Source organism: Crassostrea angulata, chromosome 4 (genome assembly GCF_025612915.1).
Source record: "Crassostrea angulata isolate pt1a10 chromosome 4, ASM2561291v2, whole genome shotgun sequence".
Lineage (NCBI taxonomy): Eukaryota > Metazoa > Mollusca > Bivalvia > Ostreida > Ostreidae > Magallana > Magallana angulata.
Genome location: NC_069114.1, coordinates 36,441,226 through 36,464,957, shown reverse-complemented (window position 1 = coordinate 36,464,957; position 23,732 = coordinate 36,441,226). Strand labels below are relative to the sequence as shown.

At 34.9% G+C, this 23,732-nt stretch overlaps 2 protein-coding genes and 1 long non-coding RNA gene across 5 annotated transcripts; 1 reads left to right on the top strand and 2 right to left on the bottom strand.

Moving 5' to 3' along the window:
* The first annotated feature begins 6,158 nt into the window (after positions 1-6,158).
* On the top strand, positions 6,159-10,694 carry LOC128182382 (putative nuclease HARBI1). Its single transcript, XM_052850987.1, has 3 exons — positions 6,159-7,244; positions 7,371-7,627; positions 10,562-10,694. The coding sequence occupies exons 1-3, from the start codon at positions 6,874-6,876 to the stop codon at positions 10,612-10,614; spliced, it is 681 nt and encodes a 226-aa protein (XP_052706947.1). The 5' UTR covers positions 6,159-6,873; the 3' UTR covers positions 10,615-10,694.
* Positions 7,101-7,835, bottom strand: LOC128182384 (uncharacterized). The gene is made up of 3 exons (XR_008243411.1): positions 7,714-7,835; positions 7,424-7,611; positions 7,101-7,239 (listed from the first exon to the last, which is right to left on the bottom strand). It is a non-coding gene; the product is annotated as an uncharacterized LOC128182384 (long non-coding RNA).
* LOC128182383 (uncharacterized) lies at positions 10,304-21,073 on the bottom strand. 3 transcript variants are annotated; one of them, XM_052850988.1, is made up of 5 exons: positions 20,348-21,073; positions 19,352-19,484; positions 18,854-18,919; positions 11,119-11,158; positions 10,304-10,728 (listed from the first exon to the last, which is right to left on the bottom strand). In XM_052850988.1, exons 1-5 carry the CDS (start codon positions 20,450-20,452, stop codon positions 10,602-10,604), a joined length of 471 nt encoding a protein of 156 aa, XP_052706948.1. In that variant the 5' UTR covers positions 20,453-21,073; the 3' UTR covers positions 10,304-10,601. The 3 variants fall into 3 exon arrangements, with proteins under 3 accessions (XP_052706948.1, XP_052706949.1, XP_052706950.1); XM_052850990.1 differs by lacking the exon at positions 10,304-10,728 and adding an exon at positions 12,309-12,344 and having other exon boundaries at positions 10,784-12,154; XM_052850989.1 differs by lacking the exon at positions 11,119-11,158.
* Positions 21,074-23,732: the final 2,659 nt, after the last annotated feature.

Sequence of the window (23,732 nt, the reverse complement as noted above, 5' to 3'; positions counted from 1 at the left end):
TCTCTTAAAAATAAACATTTGAGGCAATACACATCGTTTTGACTGGAACTAACACGTGAAATTGACATGGTTTTAAAAATGTTGACGGTTTGAAGTTGTACTTTCATGATCAATGCGAGACAAATAGGTATATCTGATCTGATAATTTACTGATGACGTTCGTGGTATATTGGAGAATAATGTCCGCGGCATCTCTTTGATCTCGGCGATAACTGTAGTAGAATTTTTATTATCTTTTGAATATATTAAAAATATGGTCTACAAACTCAGATTTGCATCTTCTGTCCTCTTCTCAGTATGAAAGCAGAGTCTACAGGAGTAGGAAATGATATGCATTCTTTACCCAAGAGACGTTTTGCTGCATAGCTGTGTAAATTTTCATGCATTAATTTATAAATAATACATTAATATCGTTTATAATAATTGCTTTTCTTCGCATTGTAAAGCGCGGATCCAGATTTTTTTTTCGGGGGGTGGGGGGGTGGGGAGGGTCGAACGTTCAGAAAATCGAACCCATGAATTGTCATTTTTCTTTGCAAATTCCAGGGGTCATCCTCGTTCCGCGCATGCTTTTCGATGGTGTAAATAATGACTCAGGAAAATAAGAACGTATACATGTATTGTGCACATACCAATAGAAAAATGGTTGAAAAAGACGTACTTTTCTGTTGGACTTTTATGTTTTTTCGTTTCAATCTAGCTTCTTTTTTTCATTTTTAATTACCGTGCATAAATGCTCATGATGTGATGTATGTTTTGGTTTTGATCAATATCAAAACAAAACAATCTTTCAAATAGAAATGTATTTTTACGCGTGCAAGTAAGCAAGAATTTATATTGTTTTCATAAGCTTAAAACAACAAAATAATCTAAAACGCACTATATGATAAGAATTGGGCAAGTGTATCTAAATACATCTAAGTGTAAATACATCTAAGTGTAAATGCATCTAAGTGTTAATACATCTAAGTGTATCTAAATACATCATCTTTTTTTTACCCAAATAGAACGCATGTTCTTATGAACAACTGTCAAGCGAACTGTTATATATTATTACATCTTTTTTAAAAACATGAAATTATATATTTCTTCTCTTTCACATCTCTGTAAATATATACAGTACATGTATTTTTTTTTTAAATCCAATTTTCATCGATTAGGAAAGTTTCGTTTCGTTTCGTTTCGATTTTTATTTCGTTTCGTTTCCGTAGTATGGTACCCGCCCCCGCCACTGCATTTTCACTTCGTTTTGGGCAATCTCTCACCAGAGGGCGTATTACGCTGCGCTACAACACCTCTGTTAACGTCTAAATGCCAAGAATCTTGGCAAAACCCATTCTCAATCATGATATTATAAATTATAGTTTTATATGTTTATTCAGTCTACATTTCGATGTTAAAGCCTCGCTAAAATATTGAAATAAAAAGAATGTATTGGTAAATCATGGTAACAAACAAAGAACTATTTCTCGGAATAATACTCCATTACCAATGCTTTCGTGGCACTACTTTTTAGACGATAACAGAGGTATTAGTGGAGCGAAGCAGGAACGATATCTCTGGGTAGAGATTGCGTTTTGGGTTCAGGTAAAAGCCGGCGCCATTTTGAAAATGGCGACCTCCATGACTGGGATGACGTAGGAATTTACAGACCCTGAAACGTGCTACTACACCAGTTGCACGGTTCGGTTCGTTACGCTTTATGAACGGTACGGTTCGCTTCGCTTTGTGAACGGTACGGTTCGTTTTGTGAACGGTACGGTACGCTTTGTGAACGGAACGGTTCGCTTCTTGCACGGTACGCTTTGCTAAAAATAGCTGCACGCTTTGTGAACGGTTTGCGCGCTTTATTAATGAGGTAGGCGTGGCCTGAACGCTTTGATTTTTCTCCACATAATTTTGTTTAGTTTTTGCCCGATCTACTTCAGCAGGGTGGTAATTATGACAAGAATTTTTCTTTTTTTATATGATATATTACAAAAGAATTTCAATCGATCTATTTAAAATCAGAGCGTCCATCCGTTCCCCCGTTTTTGATACGTTGCGTGAACCGTGTACTCAGTGACAACTGGGAAGCGGGGGTAATTTTAATTTTGATCAGTCTGTTATTATTAGTACTTAATTTAGATTAATGTAATCATTCAGATAGATTAAAAGAACTGTTTGACTTTAATCCAATATATTTGTTAATTTAGCGAGCCTTCGATAATTTTACAAAGCATCGAGTTTTTATTTCTATACATGTACTTGAGTCGAAGTCATTAAATACTTCTAATCCATTTAAAATTGCTATAACAAATTGCCCCGACTTTATTCCGATATTTTGTTAGTTTAGTTTCCTTTATCGTTGTCTTGATTTTCGGCTAGTTTTTATTATTCATAATTCGTATGATCATTCTTTATTGCGTACTACTGTAGTACTATTGCCGATCGCCGATTGCCTTAGTGAATAGACGATGTAAAATTAATGGATAGATAAGAAATCTTGAAATCAAGTGTTATATAGTTTTTTGACACGAATTTTTATTCATTTAAATATTAATTCTATGATTTTCTGCACTTGTTTGTATACATAGATCATACCTACATCTAACCCGTCATCGCCTCTCTTATCTGAACTAAGATCGCGTGTATAGTCAAAATATGACAATTAGTTTTTGTTTTTCCGTTAAACTATATACATGTTCATGTAACATATTTCATACGATATGTACACAACTGGATATACACAACAAGTCAATAACTTTTATTTATATAATAGCGATATTTATCATTCTGTTGAACAAGTGTCCGCTCTTCACTGTATGCATGCGATTTAGCTGACGTTTTACAAATGCTGACTAACCTGTTTATATTTTATTTACCTTTTTACACACATACTTGTTGTAAACAGGACACGAAAAATTACCCGGTAATCAACAAATGAATGTTAAAAGTTATTAATATATAAGAATTTATCTAGTAACAAAAATAATACGACAGCGAGGGAAAACGACTCTGATCGCCAGTACATGAATTATAATCATGAAATCGGAGAGAAATTATTGTTGAATAATTTAAAATAGAAACACTCTTTTCAATAGGGATATAAGAAAACATAAAACAAAAACGTTTCATTCGATAATTTTCTTCTAGCCATATAGGAGGAGCCAAGTAGCACGCGGCGCGTGGCGTGATCTGTACTGTTATACTTAAACTGATTGACAGGCGAAGCACGTGGAGTCCTGAGAGAAAATCCCGCTCAAATGACCAATTATAGAAACCTAAAGCGAAATTTTAAATAATAAAGTTCAGTGATAAAATTTTAATTTAAGTATTATAATCAACACACAAGTTCTCTCTCTCTTTCTCTCTCTCTCTCTCTCTCTCTCTCTGAGGGTGTATGTGATTGTGTGCAAACCATTTGGAATTATTAGATTTTTATTTGTATGAATTGAATTCATTTATTTAAGACTCATGGTTTTCACAACGATTTCAACACAATGACTAAAAGTTTGAACAGCGGACGATGTACATATAGATTGATCTCGACGGTTAAAATTTCGACGCTATTTCACATCACACATATAAGATTGAAAATAATTTTTAAAAGAGCTGTGTTTGTGCTTACATGTACTTGTTATCTCATTCAACTATTTATGATTTAATTAATCATTTTTTTTGGTACATTAATGTACCCGGTAAATGATATTTTTATCGCAAGTTAATATGTGAAAATCCCGCATGTATAGAGTCGCTGAATTGTTCCACGGATCCACGCGCCGATAGTCTTTCGTGTAGTTGTTTGTGTCCATTTCTACAGACGAATCTTTTGTTCTTTAGAGATTAAGAAAAGCCATGAAACTAACAAAGTAGAAGTAAGATATATTCAGACTATACACACGACAGATTGTGATGAGTAACCTAACAGGTGCCCGTGGAAAGGTGTGAATACCGGCATCTCGTGTACACCTATTTAAGCGTCCAAATATACAGAGTTAGTTGTAAAGTACAATAACTGCTAAAAACCAAAGAAAGACAATAACACCTGTTGTGTATAGAACCAAAGATCAGCTTCTGTACACGTGTTTCGCACGAGTGATTTTTGTTCATGTGAAATCACGACGCCATTACCAGCTATGCGGGAAATAAAGTTGAAAGTTATTTTATGGAATGCGTTTTCTTTTTTTCCGTTCAATGCTTGCATTTAATGCATTCAGATTTTGTACATGTATTTATTTACAATTCATCATACATGTGTGAGTGATTTTTTTGTTTATTTATTGGTACATAAATAGCTCAAGAACAAATCACTCGAGTCACCGGTAATATGTGGTTGTCATTTACATTTTCTGGGTCTGCGTAACTTAAATCGACATTTTTTTTAATTTAAAAAGGATATCAAATTATATTTAGATATATTTCAACCTTGTTTTGCCATAGTGTATATACATATTTCTAAACAAACGCTACTTTTCTAACGTTTCGGGTAACGAGATCTCTCTCTCTCTCTCCCTCTCTCTCTTTCCCCCCCCCCCCCCCCCCCCCCCCCCCCCCCCCCGAGAATCACTTAAAGCTATGTAAAGTCCAGTATGTACCCAATGTTTCAAACATTTCATAAAAATAATCAAAATAGTATAACCACGGATTGTGTGAACGTTAATAGTTTACAATGTTTAAGAAATCAGCGATGAAAGTTTTGTCGAAAAACAAAGAAATGGTTACGGTCTAAGAAAGGAAATATGTTTGTGACTGTTTTAATAAGAATAACAGTTTTAAATATTAGTATGTGTGATCTAATCTCGTATAAAAAATCTAGCAAAATATTGAACTTATCTGGTCAGCGATAATCTCCGTCCGTATTCATCGAAAGACATTAGGTCAATAAGCCATATATGGAAGTTGCACGCTTATTGCACGGTACGGTACGCTTTTTGTCCGTCTGGAGGCGGGTCTTGCATAAATTATCTTGCACGCTTTTTGCACGGTACGGTTCGCTTTGTGAACGGTACGGTTCGTTTTGTGAACGGTACGGTACGCTTTGTGAACGGTACGTTTCGTTTTGTGAACGGTACGGTTCGTTTCTTGCACGGAACGGTACGGTTCGTTTTAGAGGTGTAGTAGCACGTTTCAGGGTCTGTACCACCGAAGAAAAAATCGTGAATATCTTCTTATGACTATGAAAAATAATTCAACCAACCCATACCGAGTGTTAATGACAATCAGTTGTATCGAAAAATGTAGTTTGAGTATGTCAGAGCCCTCTTATTTATTTATCTCAGTTTTTTTGCAATGTTTACATACCCCCCGAATCAAATATCGATCTATAACTATTTAACCAAGGATGGCTTAACTTTCTAAATGAGTTAACAAGTTTACCTAAGCTAAACACTAATATAAATCACTGAAAAATCGGCAGGGCCACGCTTACATGACTGGAAATGCAGGTGCTAGAGCTCCACTTTCCTCTGTTTTAGATTTTGTTGGTAGGTCATACTAAAACACATCTGTACCCATATTTACTAAAGTTCGTAGACGTAGACGTAACCTTAGACGTAGCGTACGTTTACGTCTAAAACGGTATTCACAAAATGACGTAGACGTAAAATTACGTCATAATCGGACGTAAATCTACGTCTGCTCTATAGGTACGCGTATCTTATCAGACATGGCGGCGATTTTGTTTACACTTGCGAGAGAGAAGAGTCTGAGACGTCAGAGAGTTTTCCGGGACCGGACTAACCCCTTAGATGTCTTCTGCGACCGAGAACTGATTTGCCGTTATCGATTCCCGAGGCGGACCATCGTTGATTTCATTCAGCAGGTGGACAGAAGACTTTCACGACCTACTAACAGGTCTCATCCTTTGCCTGTTTCATCTATGGTAAGTAATTTCGCTGATATTAAACCCGATGTATTTCTAGTTGCAGTATAATTTTCACCCAAGCATTTCACCCCCCCCCCCCCAAAAAAAATCCGAATATATACATTCATCACCATGATATTGATATGATAAAACACAATGTTAAACATGCTGTCTGGTTGATTAATTACTGACAAACAATGATTAGTGTCTTGTACAATTATCAATCATGACCCTTCTTCATCCAACAATTTACCAGGAATCCCAAGCATTTCACCCCCCCCCCCCCCCCTTTTACAAAAAATCCGATATATATATAATCATCAGAATGACATTTATGTGATAAAACACAATCTTGATGTTACACATACTTTTACTGATGAACAATGATCAGTGTCTTTTATGAATACCCATTATAACCCCCCCCCCCCCCTTTTGGGCATCAATTTTTTCACAACAGTATGCACAGACCCTCAAACGGAGGGATATTCTTGTTTTACGGGTGAAACTGTGTTAGGGGTTTTGAAACCTATTTTAAAAATATTATTTGAGATATTTCACATTAATTTTTCAACGAGAATATATTTGCAGATAAAGGATATTGGATGAATATATGAAATTTCATTGTTATTATCTGTAACATGTTGTAATGCATTATTATAGACGACAAGGTTCAGTATAAAGGGGTACACAGTAGTTCCACATACGTGAACTTATTAACAGTTCACAGTTTTACTTCCTAACTTTTAGCGATATGCGTGAAGTCTTGAATACTTCTATCTGGACAATGTTGTGTAATTACATATAACAGGTATATTCAGTCCAACCTGAGCATATGCGACTGCATACAAATGACAATGAAATTCCACCTACACGTATAATTCTTTCATTTATAAACACACAGAAAATTAATTTATAAGATGTTTGTTATTTGGACCACAATGCAAAATTCAGGACTTTTGATAATTGTTATTCCTTTGTGTCCTCATTAAAATTACACGGGGTATAGAAATTTACAGTACAAGAGGTCCATGGGCCACATCGCTCACCTGAGCAACACTAGGCAGGATAAAATCGGCTTCGTTGAGTCACAATACAAAATTCAGTCTGAGGCTGCTGACATACATGGTATTTCTCAACCCTCATTCAGCAGAATGTTTATGGGAGTCATTGATGCCCTGAATGCCAGCCTTGACAACATCATTTTTCCGATGGGGCAAGAGGAAATTCTTCGGACAAAGGAGGACTTTTTGAGGGTGGCAAACTTCCCCAACGTAGTTGGTGCCATTGATGGAACTCTGATTCCAATCATGGGAATGACTGGAGACGATGAGCATGTTTTTGTGTGCAGGAAAGGGTTTGATGCCATAAATATGCAGGGAATCGTGACCGCTGACCTGAGGTAAATAAAAAATTCTATTTTTAAGTGGACAATCAGTGAAATTACTATGTTGGGTCTATAAAACTATCAACATTTTTTTTAATTGTTTCCTTATGACTGCATTTATATACCAACATCTCATTTCAGATTTACTAACATCGTTTGCAAGTATGGGGGTGCCACACATGATGCATACATACTTGCAAACTCGAGCATTCCCGAGATAATGGACCAGCTGCCAGGTGGAGGATGGCTTTTAGGGGACAGTGGCTACCCCCTTCGTCCATGGCTAATGACTCCTTTCCTCACGCCCCAAGCAGGACAACAGGAGAAGTACAATGCCAGTCACATCAAGACAAGAAACTGCGTTGAGAGGGCTTTTGGTGTTCTTAGTCCAGATTTCGGCAAGTATAAAAAAAATAGATTTCATTCAAATATTAGACTTGCAGAACAGACTCCAAACATAAAGCATATAAGCAAAATTTCTTACCTGGGTAACACTTCTCTTTTATCTTCTCTTTATTTCTTTAATTTAACTTTTTCCCGAGACTGCACTTCCAATGGGACAACATCGCTCCCCCATCTGATAATGAGTTTACAATACAGAACAAGAGGCCCATGGGCCACATCGCTCACCTGAGGAACAATAGGTATGATAAAGTCAGCTTAATGGAGTCATAATACAAACAATCTGGACAATGTACAATAATATATGTAGATCCTGTATAAATAAAATCCATTTTTCCTCCTTGGAACTCGGATAGCCCTGATTGCTGCCAATATTTACAAGAGCAGACTTTAATCACCGCTCCTGCACATATATAGGGACTCAAAGTTACGCAGGCAGGGATGACCGCACACCTACGCAACTCACAGGTACCAACGTTAACGCAAGCAGAGATAACGCAAGCAGGGATGACCGCACACTTGCGCTAGAAAGGCCAGAACACCAGAAGGGATGACCATACACTAGTGCTCCGCCGCAACCACCACCAAGACAAGCAGGTATGACCGCACACTTGTATTAATGCGATACAGGGCAGGAAGGATCGCACACTCTGTATCGTAGATTAGAAAAACACGAAGATTAGATAGAGCAGGGATGTCCACACCCTCAATCTCTCCGTACCTGTTTAAGTTTAACCCCAAACAGTCGCTCGTCGCAACACATTATACACTGTCCCTATATATGTGCCGGCCTAAAATAATTCATAGTATCTAAAAATTGGAAATCAAAAATAAACAAACTAATCCGGCCTAACCCAAAACTACTTATGCAGAACAACTTATATACATTGAATATTTATTATTGTATAAAAATAATCATCACAATAATTGGTTAACAGTGGATGCATTAATGAAAATAATCAAGAATCAATAAATCAAGGGCAATAACTCAAAACAGTAATACAAAAGATTCTAATGAAAAAATAGCTGCCTGCTTCAATTTTATAGTCATATCACATGTTGAGTATTGCAGTTCTCAAAAAGATCCTTTACAATTGTTTATATATGGGATATTTAGCTACATCAAACTCTGAACCTTCTTGTGAGGCCGAAGAATTGTCCTGGAGCCAAAGTCTTAACAATTATAAAGAATCATCTTGCTGATTAGTTTCTGAGAAGAAGATTTTTAAAGATTTACTCTATATATATTCCTATGTAAAACTTTAACACCCCCCCCCCTATGTGGCCTCACCCTACCCCCAAGGGTCATGATTTTCACAACTTTGAATCTACACTACCTGAGGATACTTCCCACAAGTTTCAGCTTTCCTGGCTGATTAGTTTCTGAGAAGAAGATTTTTAAATATTTACTCTATATATTCCTATGTAAAACTTCGACCCCCCCCCCCCCCCCCCCATTGTCCCCACCCTACCCCCAGGGATCATGATTTTCACAACTTTGAATCTACACTACCTGAGGATGCTTCCACACAAGTTTCAGCTTTCCTGGCTGATTAGTTTCTGAGAAGAAGATTTTTAAAGATTTACTCTATATATTCCTATGTAAAATTTTAACACCCCCCCCCCCCCAATGTGGCCTCACCCTACCCCCAGGGATCATGATTTTCACAACTATGAATCTACACTACCTGAGGATGCTTCCACACAAGTTTCAGCTTTCCTGGCTGATTAGTTTCTGAGAAGAAGATTTTTAAAGATTTACTCTATATATTCCTATGTAAAACCTCGACCCCCCCATTGTGGCCCCACCCTAACCCCAGGGGTCATGATTTTCACAACTTTGAATCTACACTACCTGAGGATGCTTCCACACAAATTTCAGCTTTCCTGGCTGATTAATATCTGAGAAGAAGATTTTTAAAGATTTACTCTATATATTCGTATGTAAAACTTCGACCCCCCATTGTGGCCCCACCCTACCCCCGGGGGTCATGAATTTCACAACTTTGAATCTACACTACCTGAGGATGCTTCCACACAAATTTCAGCTTTCCTGGCTGATTAATTTCTGAGAAGAAGATTTTTAAAGATTTACTCTATATATTCGTATGTAAAACTTCGACCCCCCATTGTGGCCCCACCCTACCCCCGGGGGTCATGAATTTCACAACTTGGAATCTACACTACCTGAGGATGCTTCCACACAAATTTCAGCTTTCCTGGCTGATTCATTTCTGAGAAGAAGATTTTTAAAGATTTACTCTATATATTCGTATGTAAAACTTCGACCCCCCATTGTGGCCCCATCCTACCCCCGGGGGTCATGAATTTCACAACTTTGAATCTACACTACCTGAGGATGCTACCACACAAGTTTCAGCTTTCCTGGCTTTCTGGTTCTTGAGAAGAAGATTTTTGAAAATTTCTCGAAATTTTTCATTAATTTCTAATTATCTCCCCTTGAAAACGGGTGTGGACCTTAATTTTCACAACTTTGAATCCCCTTTGCCTAAGGATGATTTGTGCCAAGTTTGGTTGAAATTGGCCTAGTAGTTCTTGAGAAGATGTTGAAAATGTGAAAAGTTTACGGACAGACGGACGGACAGACGGACGACAGACAAAATGTGATCAGAATAGCTCACTTGAGCTTTCAGCTCAGGTGAGCTAAAAAGGAGAATTAGATACAGAACACCCAAATCATAAAATTATTTCAAATTCATTTTTTTTATAAAATTATTTTTAAAACATCACTAACCCATTTACAAATGGGCCATACAAATAGTTGCAAAAACATGCAAAATTCTTTGAAAAAATACAAAATAATGTTTGGGACTTGACAATGCATAAATTTATACTTTCCAACAAACGCATGACTAGGTGACGGATCATAATTCATATCCATGTTATTCAACAATAATATTCTGTTACAGATGTCTGCACAAAACAGGAGGAGCTTTGGCCTACACCCCTTCAAAATGTGTAAGGATCATCGAATGTTGCTGCCGCCTCCACAACAGGGCCATCGAAGACCGCATTCCAGCACCAGCAACAGGACAAGTACCCATCTTCTCCGATAATGACACTTTCAATGCTGAAACTATTGTCAATGCAAACGCAGTTAACACCAGAAACATCATTGTTAGAAGATTTTAATTATTTAGTGGAATTGTCTGTTTATTTGATATATTTGCCTGTCCAATAGTTAGTAATCTTTGATAAGTAATGTGCAACACCCTGTTAAATGTAGTTTGATATTTTAATTATTTAAATAAGTGATAATTTTTTTTCTGCTTACAGGTCATTATCTTTGAATTGTACAAAAGTTAGTACGTTAAATGTGTTCTAAGATTGATGTTTTCCAATTTGTTATCTAAAAAATCATGTTCTACATTGTCAACTCAATTATGGTAAACGATTTGGTTATTGTTTTAGATTTGTTTTATTTGATATTTTTAAAGAGAGATATCATTTAAAGCTGCCATCTTACTGTAGAATTGTAATATTCCATTTTTGAATTCTCCATCTAACTGGAACACATACAAAGAAACATTTTTTTGTTAATCCACAGTGTCATTTTCAATTTTTTTTTTTTGTAAATCAAAAAATTAATACTGTTCAACACATCAAGATAATGCCAGAGTATGACTTACTGTACTTTTTAATTTACATTTTATATGCATGTATTATTGTTAAAGTTGTCTTCAGATGGTACTCTTAAAATACATTTATGAAATATATTGAGTCCCTTGAAATTTAGCATGTGTTTATTTGTTATTTGATAAATTTAAAAATGATAAAGTCTATTTTCCAAGACAATTCATTCATGTACTTAATGTTTTCACATTCTTTAAAATATAAACAAAAATATTGTAGTCCATATGGTGGATAATTATAATAAAATTTAATATAACCAGCAAATTAAAAATGCTGCTTCCATACAAGTAATTGTAATTGTAATAATGGTCAGAAAAGGCAGAACAAGATATCTGTGAGCTTAATTTTCACTAGTAATACCCCGCTCTGATGTGAATATGCAAAATGAGCAAAGTTGACAGAAAGCTGATTGGTACAAAAATAAATCCTAACTTCTGGCATGCCTAAACAAATAGTGTGATACAATTTCAAGCATCTGTGATGAATAGTTGCTGAAAAACTGTGACAGAAATTACCGTTACTGACAGACAGATGAACAAAAGGACAGTCATGAGACAGACAGACACACAAGGGTAAAACAGTATAACCCCTTCTCCTTTGGAGCGGAGGTATAAAAAAACATTGGTCTCACAGAGGGTGGAAGTTTCAAGCAAGTATAAATGAAATTACTAATTAAAACTCAGACAAAAGATTACAAACAGATTGAACATTTGAAGAAGAAAACAAAGCATAAAAGTTCTTCAAAATCTCGAGCCTCTCTTTTTCAATTTCCAGTCTCTGCTTTTTGATTGAAAGCTTCTCCTCCTCAATTTCAATGAGGCGCCGAGATCCGTAGCTGTACTCATTAAATGTCTGAGCTTTCCGTTTTCCTTATAAACGGAGAATAAATCTTATCTCGATATAGAGTAATGCCAGAACATTTTTTTTTATCTTTTTAAAATCTTAATATAAACTAGAAATTTTTCACATATGTAAGGCAAAATAGAATTGTGTTTCTGTTTTGTGTTTTTCTTGTTTTCATACCTTTAGAAGTAGACGGTTCTGACAAAGAAGATTCTTCTGTGAAGTTAAAGGAAATTTTAAAGAAAACTAGCAAGAGGTACCTTGAGTTTGCAAACTTACAAATGATACACCCCGTTAAGAAAATATCATAATTCAAGTAAATTAAGAAATAAACATCATTGAGAAAAGTTCATTGATGATTTTTTCACATTGCTGTATATTACTTATATTAACATTTGAGAATGGCAAATCCATCAGAATCATTAACATAATGAGGATCTTACATTTTCAATATTGCAACCATCATGTTTGTGCAATACATGCAATCATTGACATGATTGCACAGACAGGGAACACAGGGAAAGACAGACGGACAAGGAGATTCCTATTTAACCCCCCCCCCAATCTTTGTTTGCAAGGGGTATAATCATATTGGCAGTGTGTATAATTATATCAATCTGATTAAAATCAGATCTGCGATCCTCTCCGACTAATTCGATGTTGCCACACAAGAGATCTTTGTGTAGCGACATTGAATTTGTTGGAGCGGATCGCAGATCTGATTTTAATCAGATTGATAACTAGTGGGTATTGTTTTTTTTTACAAAAAAACACATGTCTCCCCTTCTCCCCAAGGATTGTAATATGGGGCAAATTTAACAATTGAAAAAGAATAATGTCAGCTATATGTTACCCAGACCCAGATAAAATTTTATTATCTTTTTCTTAATTTGACCTTGGGTAAAACACGGTCAAGGTCATATATAAATCAATAGTACACCTAAGTGTATTATTATTGCTCTTTGTTTTAAGTTTGAAGTCCTTCTGTCAAAGTATATTCAGGAGTTGAACAATGAAGTTTTTTTCTAATTTGACCTTATAAAAAATTTTTAAGTCATGGTCAAAAATTTTGGTAAGGTTCAACTAGGTTATATACCATCTATCCATGATACAAGTGAAAAGTCTGTATGTTAAAGGAGTCTTGTGTTATGGTCCGGACAATATTTTTTATGAAAAGCTTGACCTTGAAGAACAAAATAGGTCAAGGTCAAAACTTTTTGTGGCGTGCACTCCTTCTCAATACCATCTACCTATGTTCCAAGTTTAAAGTCTTAATGTCAAAGGGTATTAAATTTATGACCCAGATAAAATTTTATTATTTATTTCATAATTTGACCTTGAGTAAAACAAGGTCAAGGTCAAATATTATTCAATAGTACACCTAAGTGTATTATTATTGTTCTTTGTTTAAAGTTTGAAGTCCTTCTGTCAAAGTATATTCAGGAGTTGAACAATGAAGTTTTTTCTTATATGACCTTGAGATAAAAATTCTAGGTCAAGGTCAAAAATTTTGGTAAGGTTCAACTAGGTTATAAACCATCTATCCATGTTACAAGTTAAAAGTCTGTATGTTAAAGGAGTCTTGTGTTATGGTCCGGACAATATTTTTTATGAAAAGCTTGACCTTGAAGAACAAAATAGGTCAACGTCAAAACTTTTGGTGGCGCGCCCTCCTTCTCAATACCATCTACCTATGTTCCAAGTTTGAAGTCTTAATGTCAAAGGGTATTAAAGTTATGACCCACACAAAATTTTATTATTTTTTTCTTAGTTTGACCTTGAGTAAAACAAGGTCAAGGTCAAATATTATTCAATAGTACACCTAAGTGTATTATTGTTGTTCTTTGTTTAAAGTTTGAAGTCCTTCTGTCAAAGTATATTCAGGAGTTGAACAATGAAGTTTTTTCTAATATGACCTTGAAATAAAAATTCTTGGTCAAGGTCAAAAATTTTGGTAAGGTTCAACTAGGTTATATACCATCTATTCATGATACAAGTTAAAAGTCTGTATGTTAAAGGAGTCTTGTGTTATGGTCCAGATAATATTTTTTATGAAAAGCTTGACCTTGACAAAAAAATAGGTCAAGGTCAAAACTTTTGGTGGCGTGCACTCCTTCTCAATACCATCTACCTATGTTCCAAGTTTGAAGTCTTAATGTCAAAGGGTATTTAAGTTACGGCCTGGACAAATTTGGATGAAGAAGAATAAGAAGAATATGAAGAATGAGATATAGGTGAGCAAAGTTTTGGACTTTTGACCCCTAAAAATCCTTAATTACGTAACACATGAGAAAATCGTTATACTGCTTGGCTTCATAACTGTAAGATAAACATATTTGCTTCTATAATTTATTACAAAATATCCCTCAGTAAAGAACTATAGTAAAAAGACTTTAGAGCCCTCTAGGTCCCTAATATTAGGGGCCAGCCCCTTTTTCTTGGTATCAAATGAAAGGTCATTTGATTATAAAGACATTTTGTTCAACAAGTGTTCAGAAATTCGTTACCATTCTTGAGATATCTGAGAAAGAATGTTTTAGGGGCCGGTCCCTTATCTCCTTATTGGGGCCGCTGAACCTAATTTTTTAGGTTGCATGGTGTTAAGTACATCATTTTGAGCATCTTTTCTTTTATATTGCATTTCAAAATATTTTTCCGTTTTGAGATATAGGTGGTCAAAGTTTTGGACTTCTGACCCCTAAAAACCCCTAATTACGTAAAATATGAGAAAATCGTTTCACTGCTTGGCTTCATATTTGTAAGATAAACATATTTGCTTCTATAATTTATTACAAAATATCCCTCGGTAAAGAGTTATGGGTAAAAGACTTTAGAGCCCTTTAGGTCCCTTATTTGAGGGGCCAGCCCCTTTGTCCTGATATCAGCAGAAAGGTCTTGTAAATATAAACTTTTTTTACATTACATGTTTTAACAAAATATTTTCCAGAAAAGAGATAAAGAGAGAAAAGCACAAAAAATTACGACGCTTTTTTAATGTCAATTTTCGAGCCATAGCGAGCTTTGGCGCCAGTAGTGCTAAACATACAAAACAACAATCATGCAAAACTTCAATCTTTCGTTTACCAACCGTAGAAATTTGAGCTCAAAATCTCTTATAGTTCAGGAGAACGGCCGCAGACAAAATACCCATATAAAAAATAGAAAAATCTCAATATCTCCAAAACGGATGTGACGTCATCAGTGCAAAAAATTTCCTATCAACTTCAGACCACTATCTATCACATCTAAAAATTTGATGGAGATCGGTTGAGCCGTTTCTGAGAAATCGCGTGCACAAAAATGGGAAGAAAAAAAAAGAATAAAAACTAGATTCGATCTCGTTGCGAGCAACGAGTGGGTCTTCCGTCCAATTTTTGAATAGATAAGATTAAACTTATCAATTCAAAGATAAAATCGTAAATCTAAGCGAAAAAAATGAAAAAAAAAATTTGTGGCACTCCAGGCTTGAACCCGGGTCGCCTGGGCCATGTCCACGACTATATCGACTGAGCTACTCGGACTCTCGCTTCAGGGCTTTGACGCTTAATTTCTCGAGAACGCCTTGATCGATTTTGAAACAAATTACATATTCTGAATCAGTAAAAGAGTCACTATCATCTTATTGGAAAAAATATATAAAAATAAAAAGTTGAGAATTTTCATTTTTTAATTTTCCTTCCGGTGACGACCGGAAGTGACGGCCAACATTCTCGTGACCGAGGTACACGAGTATATTGCTAGATCTATCATCTCTGAAAATTTCAGTTCTCTATCTTTACTCGTTTTTGAGAAACATCGCCGACAAAATTGACTTTTAAAAATTGTAAATCGACCATAACTTCCGACCGGAAGTGAATTTTTCAAAATTGTTCCGGGGGTATAAAATTCGTATGACTAGTCATCAGCCCTGCAAATTTGAAGGAAATCGAACGAGTCATCTCCGAGAAATCGCCTGCACAAAATTTGTAAGACAAAAAAAGAATAATAATAATAACTAGATACGATCTCGTTGCGAGCAACGAGGAGGTCTTCCGTCAGATTTTAGAAATTGGGATTTATGTTCGATCTTGATTTTGCTATTTAACAGCTATATATGATTTAAAACAGGAAAAGAGGATCTTCATTTTAAGTGCCTGATACTATTTTGTTTCAGGTGTAAGAGTTTTGTTCAACAAGTGTTTAGAAATTCGTCACCGTTCTTGAGATATCTCAGAATGAATATTTTAGGGGCCGGACCTTATCTCCTTATTGGGGCCGTTGAACAAAAATTGTAAGGTTGCATGTTATTAGGTACATTATTTTGAGCATCTTTTCTTTTCTACTGCATTTCAAAATATTTTTTCTTTTTGAGATATAGGTTATCACATTTTTGGACTTTTGACCCCTAAAAATCCTTAATAACGTAACACATGAGAAAAATCATTACAATGTTAGGCTACACAACTGTTAGATTTGCTTCTATAATCTATTACGAAATACCCCTCGGTAAAGAACTATAGGAAAAAGACTTTAGAGCCCTCTAGGTCCCTAATAATAGGGGCTAGCCCCTTTTTCACGGTATCAAATGAAAGTTCATTTGATTATGAAGACATTTTGTTCGACAAGTGTTCAGAAATCCGTTACCATTCTTGAGATATCTCAGAGAGAATATTTTAGGGGCCGGACCTTATCTCCTTATTGGGGCCGCTGAACAAAAATTGTAAGGTTGCATGGTGTTAAGGACATCATTTTGAGCATCTTTTCTTTTATACTGCATTTCAAAATATTTATTCTTTTTGAGATATAGGTTTTCACATTTTTGGACTTTTGACCCCTAAAAATCCTTAATAACGTAACACATGAGAAAAATCATTATAATGTTAGGCTACACAAATGTTAGATAAACATATTTGCTTCTATAATCTATTACGAAATACACCTCGGTAAAGAACTATAGGAAAAAGACTTTAGAGCCCTCTAGGTCCCTAATGTTAGGGGCCAGCCCCTTTTTCATGGTATCAAATGAAAGGTCATTTGTTTATAAAGACATTTTGTTCAACAACTGTTCAGAAATTCGTTACCATTCTTGAGATATCTCAGAAAGAATGTTTTAGGGGCCGGTCCCTTATCTCCTTATTGGGGCCGCTGAACCAAATTTGTTAGGTTGCATGGTGTTAAGGACATCATTTTGAGCATCTTTTCTTTTATACTGCATTTCAAAATATTTTTCCGTTTTGAGATATAGGTGGTCAAAGTTTTGGACTTCTGACCCCTAAAAATCCCTAATTACGTAACATATGAGAAAATCGTTTTACTGCTTGGCTTCATAACTGTAAGATAAACATATTTGCTTCTATAATTTATTACAAAATATCCCTCAGTAAAGAACTATAGTAAAAAGACTTTAGAGCCCTCTAGGTCCCTAATATTAGGGGCCAGCCCCTTTTTCTTGGTATCACATCAAAGGTCATTTGATTATAAAGACATTTTGTTCAACAAGTGTTCAGAAATTCGTTACCATTCTTGAGATATCTGAGAAAGAATATTTTAGGGGCCGGTCCCTTATCTCCTTATTGGGGCCGCTGAACCAAATTTTTTAGGTTGCATGGTGTTAAGTACATCATTTTGAGCATCTTTTCTTTTATACTGCATTTCAAAATATTTTTCCGTTTTGAGATATAAGTGGTCAAAGTTTTGGACTTCTGACCCCTAAAAACCCCTAAATACGAAACATATGAGAAAATCGTTATTATGCTTGGCTTCATATTTGTAAGATAAACATATTTGCTTATATAATTTATTACAAAATATCCCTCGATAAAGAGTTATGGGTAAAAGACTTTAGAGCCCTTTAGGTCCCTTATTTAAGGAGCCAGCCCCTTTTTCCTGATATCAGCAGAAAGGTCTTGTAAATATAAACTTTTTTTACATTACATGTTTAAACAAAATATTTTCCAGAAAAGAGATAAAGAGAGGAAAGCACAAAAAATTACGACGCTTTTTTAATGTCAATTTTCGAGCCATAGCGAGCTTTGGCGCCAGTAGTGCTAAACATACAAAACAACAATCATGCAAAACTTCAATCTTTCGTTTACCAACCGTAGAAATTTGAGCTCAAAATCTCTTATAGTTTAGGAGAACGGCCGCAGACAAAATACCCATATAAAAAATAGAAAAATCTCAATATCTCCAAAACAGATGTGACGTCATCAGTGCAAAAAATTTGCTATCAAGTTCAGACCACTATCTATCACATCTGAAAATTTGATGGAGATCGGTTGAGCCGTTTCTGAGAAATTGCGTGCACAAAAATGGGAAGAAAAAAAAAGAATAAAAATAATAGGGAAAAAGAAACCGAAGAATAACAATAAGGTCTTCCGTTGGAAACGGAAGACCTTAATAATAATAAGAAAAGTGAAAAAGAAACATTACAATAATAGAAGGGTCTTCCGCTGAAGACGGAAGACCCTAATAATAGGGAAAAAGAAACCGAAGAATAACAATAAGGTCTTCCGTTGGAAACGGAAGACCTTAATAAGAAGAATAAGAAGAATAAGAAAGTCGACAAAAACAATATATCTCCCCTTTGAAAGGGGAGACATAATTATATTTGCTTAAACTAACAATTATAAGCATTTTGATAAATTTTGCACTTTTCTTGGGCAGAATGATAAATTTCAGTTAAATACCAGTATTTCAAAATGTTGAATTGTTTAAAGAATACTAAACATAGGATATATACTAACCTTCAGATTGAGAGACAACTGGCACATCACTATTAGTGTCTAGATTTTCAAGTTCTTCAGCTGGAACTAAAACAAATGTTGTTCTTTATTTATTTATTTAGTCATACTTTTAACCAGAAGCCTCTTGGTTACATTTATTGATATTTTTTTTATTTACAATGCAGAAAAAAGACAATAAACCCAACCTTTGCAGTTAATGAACATAGCCATGCAAAGCTCTTTGATGGATAAAACCTTGAATACTCTTCTTGAAAGAAGTAATAAGTTGTTTTTCTCCTTCATTATAAATCACTTACTCCTATGGTATAATAATGCAACTCCATATCTTAGAAGACTGATCATGTAGAACAGACAGACAAAGAGATGAACAGAGTGCTTCCAAAAAGACCCCCCCCTTCCTAAAACTTCATATGTGGGGGTATAACTACTGTAACTATTCATAGTGATATACCAACATGATCAATGATAGTGAAGTATCATGGCAACTTATAATCTTACCCTCAGTGACAATAAATGGCTGTATCTCAAGGCAACTTGGTTTTTGGGACATCTGTGGGGAAGACCTGACTTCACTGGTGTCCACCCCATCCTCAATTCCAGATATGGCTGACTGAGGAATCAACTGCAATATCTAAAATTTTCATGGAGTTAAAAGTACATATTTCCTTACTATAGTCTGACAATTTACAATTCATTCCATAAAGAAAAAGGAGTTAAAAATAAAGCATCTTGTCAGAAGCATTTGAAAAAAAATCATTTTCATTTCATCTTCATTTTCTTGTAAAGCAAATGATTCATAATTAATAACAATTTTATAAACAATATCATTTAGATTTAAATTGGATTGATGTTGGAGACAAAACAATGGAGAAATAAAACAGCATGCAAACATAACACTTATATTAGTTGATACTAGAACTTGGAGACCTACCTTAAAACACTACTTGAAAACATATGAAGTAGTGATGGGATTTGAACCCATTATCTCCTAAGTCAGTTATATACATTTAGGGTACATAAAAGGACAGACAAGGACTTACACAGAACAACATATGTTCACGAGAGATTGTCAGTGAAGCATCAATACTGGTTAGTTCATACTTACCCACAATGATCTGTCTTCTCGGACATTTACAAATTTCAAGTATTCATTCACTAAATGACAGAACCTTAGCATGTAGCTAAATATTAATTTTATATCATATTGTCAATTATACCCCCAAAACAATACCATTTGGGCTTTTGTAATTGCTAAATCAATGGACCAGTACACACAAATTGACACAATAACAGCTTGTCTTTGTATGTTACACCATGGATATCTTCAACTTGAAGTTTATCATTTCATTGTTATGGACCTACCTTAATTTCCTTGTAAGGATCACATGTAACAAATTAACATATGAATACAACAGTATGAAATACTTCTTGAAGGTTTGGATTGCCTTTTAACACTGTAAAGATTGAAATAGAATAATGGCATGTTCAACAAACTTTCTCCTCCCAAGGCTTCAACATGGGGAGCTGTGAAGGCCCTCCTCCAGTTTGCGTCAAGTTTTTCCTCCGTTGAGCTTCCTTCTTCTTGACGGCAGACTGCATGTCTTGCCACTTTTTTTTTACTTCCACTACCCCTCTTGTGCACTGCAGATTTACGGCGTTTACTCTACATATGTGCACAATTGCATATGAAAAGAGCACAAACACTCAGTGTACCTGTACAGGTATTTAGATTAGAAGGTGTTAAAGTATCATGGTAATAAGTATCAATTGAAATTTCTAAACTCGAAAAATTAACAATAATCAGAGAGTAATGATAGCCATCAATCTCTACCTGCTTTTATTCTGACCAATACTTGTGAAGAGGAACATTTCTAACTGAAGACTGAAGAGCTACTTTCCCAAATTCACAACACAAATGCATGTAAATAGTCTACCAATTTTTAGCCACTTACAATAGGCTTGCAAATTAGAAATATCTACAGCTGATCTAAACATATGAACTTCATGATTTCATAATTATAATGTAATATGTGTGTGACCACTGTCATTTTCTTTCTATGAAACCTATAATTATTCAGAAATACAATGTGTTCTGTATATGTGTTTATTGTCAGCTGATATTCTGAATTGTGATTACAATAACTGTTAAATTCAAGAATCCGCAATGCACAAATCCATAAAACACTGAATGATAAATAATTATTAATGAAAAATCCATAAATGATGGACTAACACATTACTACATAAACAGTAAAATGGTATTTTTGATCTAGATAGACTGATAGTGATTATCTTCATGATCTCCGATTATAAAATCGACCTACTTCTCTGTCACCGACTCCCAAGCCATTGTCTTCATGTTGTTAGTCAGACACGGTGAGAACTTTCCATACAAAACCTTGTATATAGCTATATAGTTCCCACCGCGTCCACTAATATTTCCACCTCCACATCGCTAAAATTTGCCTTTCTCTGCTTCTTCGCGTCCATCTTTCTTTAGTTTTAAACCGGCAGACGATAAACAAAAAAATTCGCGCACTTCTATGAAGTGAAACTAATTATTGCGCATGCGTACGAATAAATCGTACACCTAAGAATTCGTAACCTACGTCTACGTCTAAGAGTAGCTTAGTAAATACCATTTTACGTATTCGTAACTTCAATCTTACGTCATTCGTAACTTCTACGTCTACGTCTACGAACTTTAGTAAATATGGGTACTGGTTGGTTGTGTTCTTTTGGATAATATACATAGGATAAAATCGGATAAATTAAAGTACGTTTTCATTAATTTCTTTTAAAGTAAAGGGCATGAATTTGAGGTAAAATCTCAGACTTAAGGCTGAGTATTTACTTGAGAAAGTTGGTGACGGCGGGGCCAGGCTACAAAGAACTGAGTTGTTATAATGGTAAATCATGTCCACAAAAAAGGTATATTAACCAGGTTATTTTTTTTTACAAGATTATTAAAAGAGCCTATTTTATAAGCTAAATGCATGTACTTGTATTTACCAAGATACTGGCACATGGAATCCGTGGATTCTTTCTTTTTTAAAATATGTAATACATTTTGCTGCACCTTTGATTTGTTTAAAAAAAAAACCCCACTATATTAGATATCTTAATTGTGGCAGTACCGAGAGGCCTTCAGCTGATCCTCGACAAAGATGCCTGTTACATCGATTTCATTTATTTACTTCTGGATTATAAGTGTAACTATATATACAAGTATATGTTTTTCTTTTCTTTCAAGAGTTCCTGATATTAGAGCAATATTTCCATGTCTCATGAAATGTATGACAAATGAGGCTGCATTTCAGTGGTATGGTGGTGTTGTCCATTTTTGCTGCATTTTTGTTGAGAATTTATACAGACCTGAGATAATCCAGATATCATTCTAATTCTTCTTTAGTACATATGTATTGTAGAAGCAAAACCCAAAATGTAAAATTTATGGATTTTTACTTTACGAAATAATATTTATATAATAGTGTCGTGTTGTGTTGTGCATGTACTATGCCTAAATAGTAGTCAGGGTTTGATACATAGTGCACGAGCCGGAGGCGAGTGTACTATGTATCAAACCCTGACTACTATTTAGGCATAGTACATGCACAACACAACACTATTGTTATTATTATGCCGACTGTTGAATATACGGACATGCTTTGCTATAAGTAGCTGTGACGTTCGGGTGTTGACAAGTCCCTAAATACAATTACCGGAAAAGCAAGTGTTTGTTTTTTTTTTCAAACTAATCAATTGATTTGATTGTTTATTTAATCAACAAGTTGTTGTACAATAAAAAGTCAACAAAGATTTATGTTCTTTTCAAGAAATGAGAGACGTCTGGCATTTCCGAGAAAACTCAAAATGTTTAGCAGACGAAATCTCATTGAATTTTTCTTTTTGTACATTCTTTATCAAGCGTTATTTAAACAAGTAATAGCTTTCCAAAAAGCTTGCCTGACTAAACAAAATTATTCAATGGAAGCATCCATGTATCCATTAGGCTATCTTATTAGAAATGAATATTTATTTTCGCTGCTGATCATAAATTTATAAACGAACGGAACGTGCAAATTTAAGACGAAATGTCAGTTTTTTCTTCGATCTAGAACATGTACATATATATCACTTGAAATTCAGTTATTTTATTAATTCAATTATTTTTAGGAATGTACACATATCATATAAGTGCATGTAAGCTTGAAAGCTGGAGAGTAAATAGTCGTTTTTTTTTAAATTATATTTGTTTTACTAAGATGTAAAATCAACTGAAAGGCATTTTTAAAAAAATTTCCAACCATATGAAATATGAAAGGGTATACAAACACGTATTGTTTTTTAATGTGTGTGGGCAGCTTCATCAAAATCATCTTGACAAGCAATTAAAAAAGTGTGAACTCTCAAATTCATGAAAAAAAAACCCCTAACTGTAACTTCAATTCAATTAGAATTCCTTATTTGCAGTTTTATTTATTACATGCTCCTACAAAAGTGGAGGGGGGTGGGGCAAATCCATGATATTTCCATTTATCATATAAAGTTAAGAAAAGTGCCAGCTGCCAAAAAAGTGGGGATGGGGAAGCAGCCCCCCTCACTCCAACCCCTGATGATACGTGTCTGTGATGTAAACACATTGTGTGCTCTGGGGTATTCGCATGATCCCAGCGCACTCGTCAACTAATCGGTGTGCAAAATTATGAATGAACATTATGGCGCGAAATCCTACTATTACCGTTCACGCAACGAATGAACTCATCCATTGGCAGAAGATCCATGGAGAGGGGGTCAGATGAATTTTTTGACATTTGTTTTGTAACCATGGTAACAGCTAAATACATGTATATTATACTTTGGATCGGATGTTTTGTAA

Coding starts and splice junctions, on each gene's coding strand:
- LOC128182382 (XM_052850987.1), top strand. CDS start 6,874: ATGGGCCACATCGCTCACCTGAGCAACACTAGGCAGGATAAAATCGGC. Junction 7,245..7,370: donor ATCGTGACCGCTGACCTGAG/GTAAATAAAAAA, acceptor ATCTCATTTCAG/ATTTACTAACATCGTTTGCA. Junction 7,628..10,561: donor TGTTCTTAGTCCAGATTTCG/GCAAGTATAAAA, acceptor ATTCTGTTACAG/ATGTCTGCACAAAACAGGAG.
- LOC128182383 (XM_052850990.1), bottom strand. CDS start 20,452: ATGCAGTCTGCCGTCAAGAAGAAGGAAGCTCAACGGAGGAAAAACTTG. Junction 19,485..20,347: donor TGAAGCCTTGGGAGGAGAAA/GTTTGTTGAACA, acceptor TGAAAATTTTAG/ATATTGCAGTTGATTCCTCA. Junction 18,920..19,351: donor GCCATTTATTGTCACTGAGG/GTAAGATTATAA, acceptor CATTTGTTTTAG/TTCCAGCTGAAGAACTTGAA.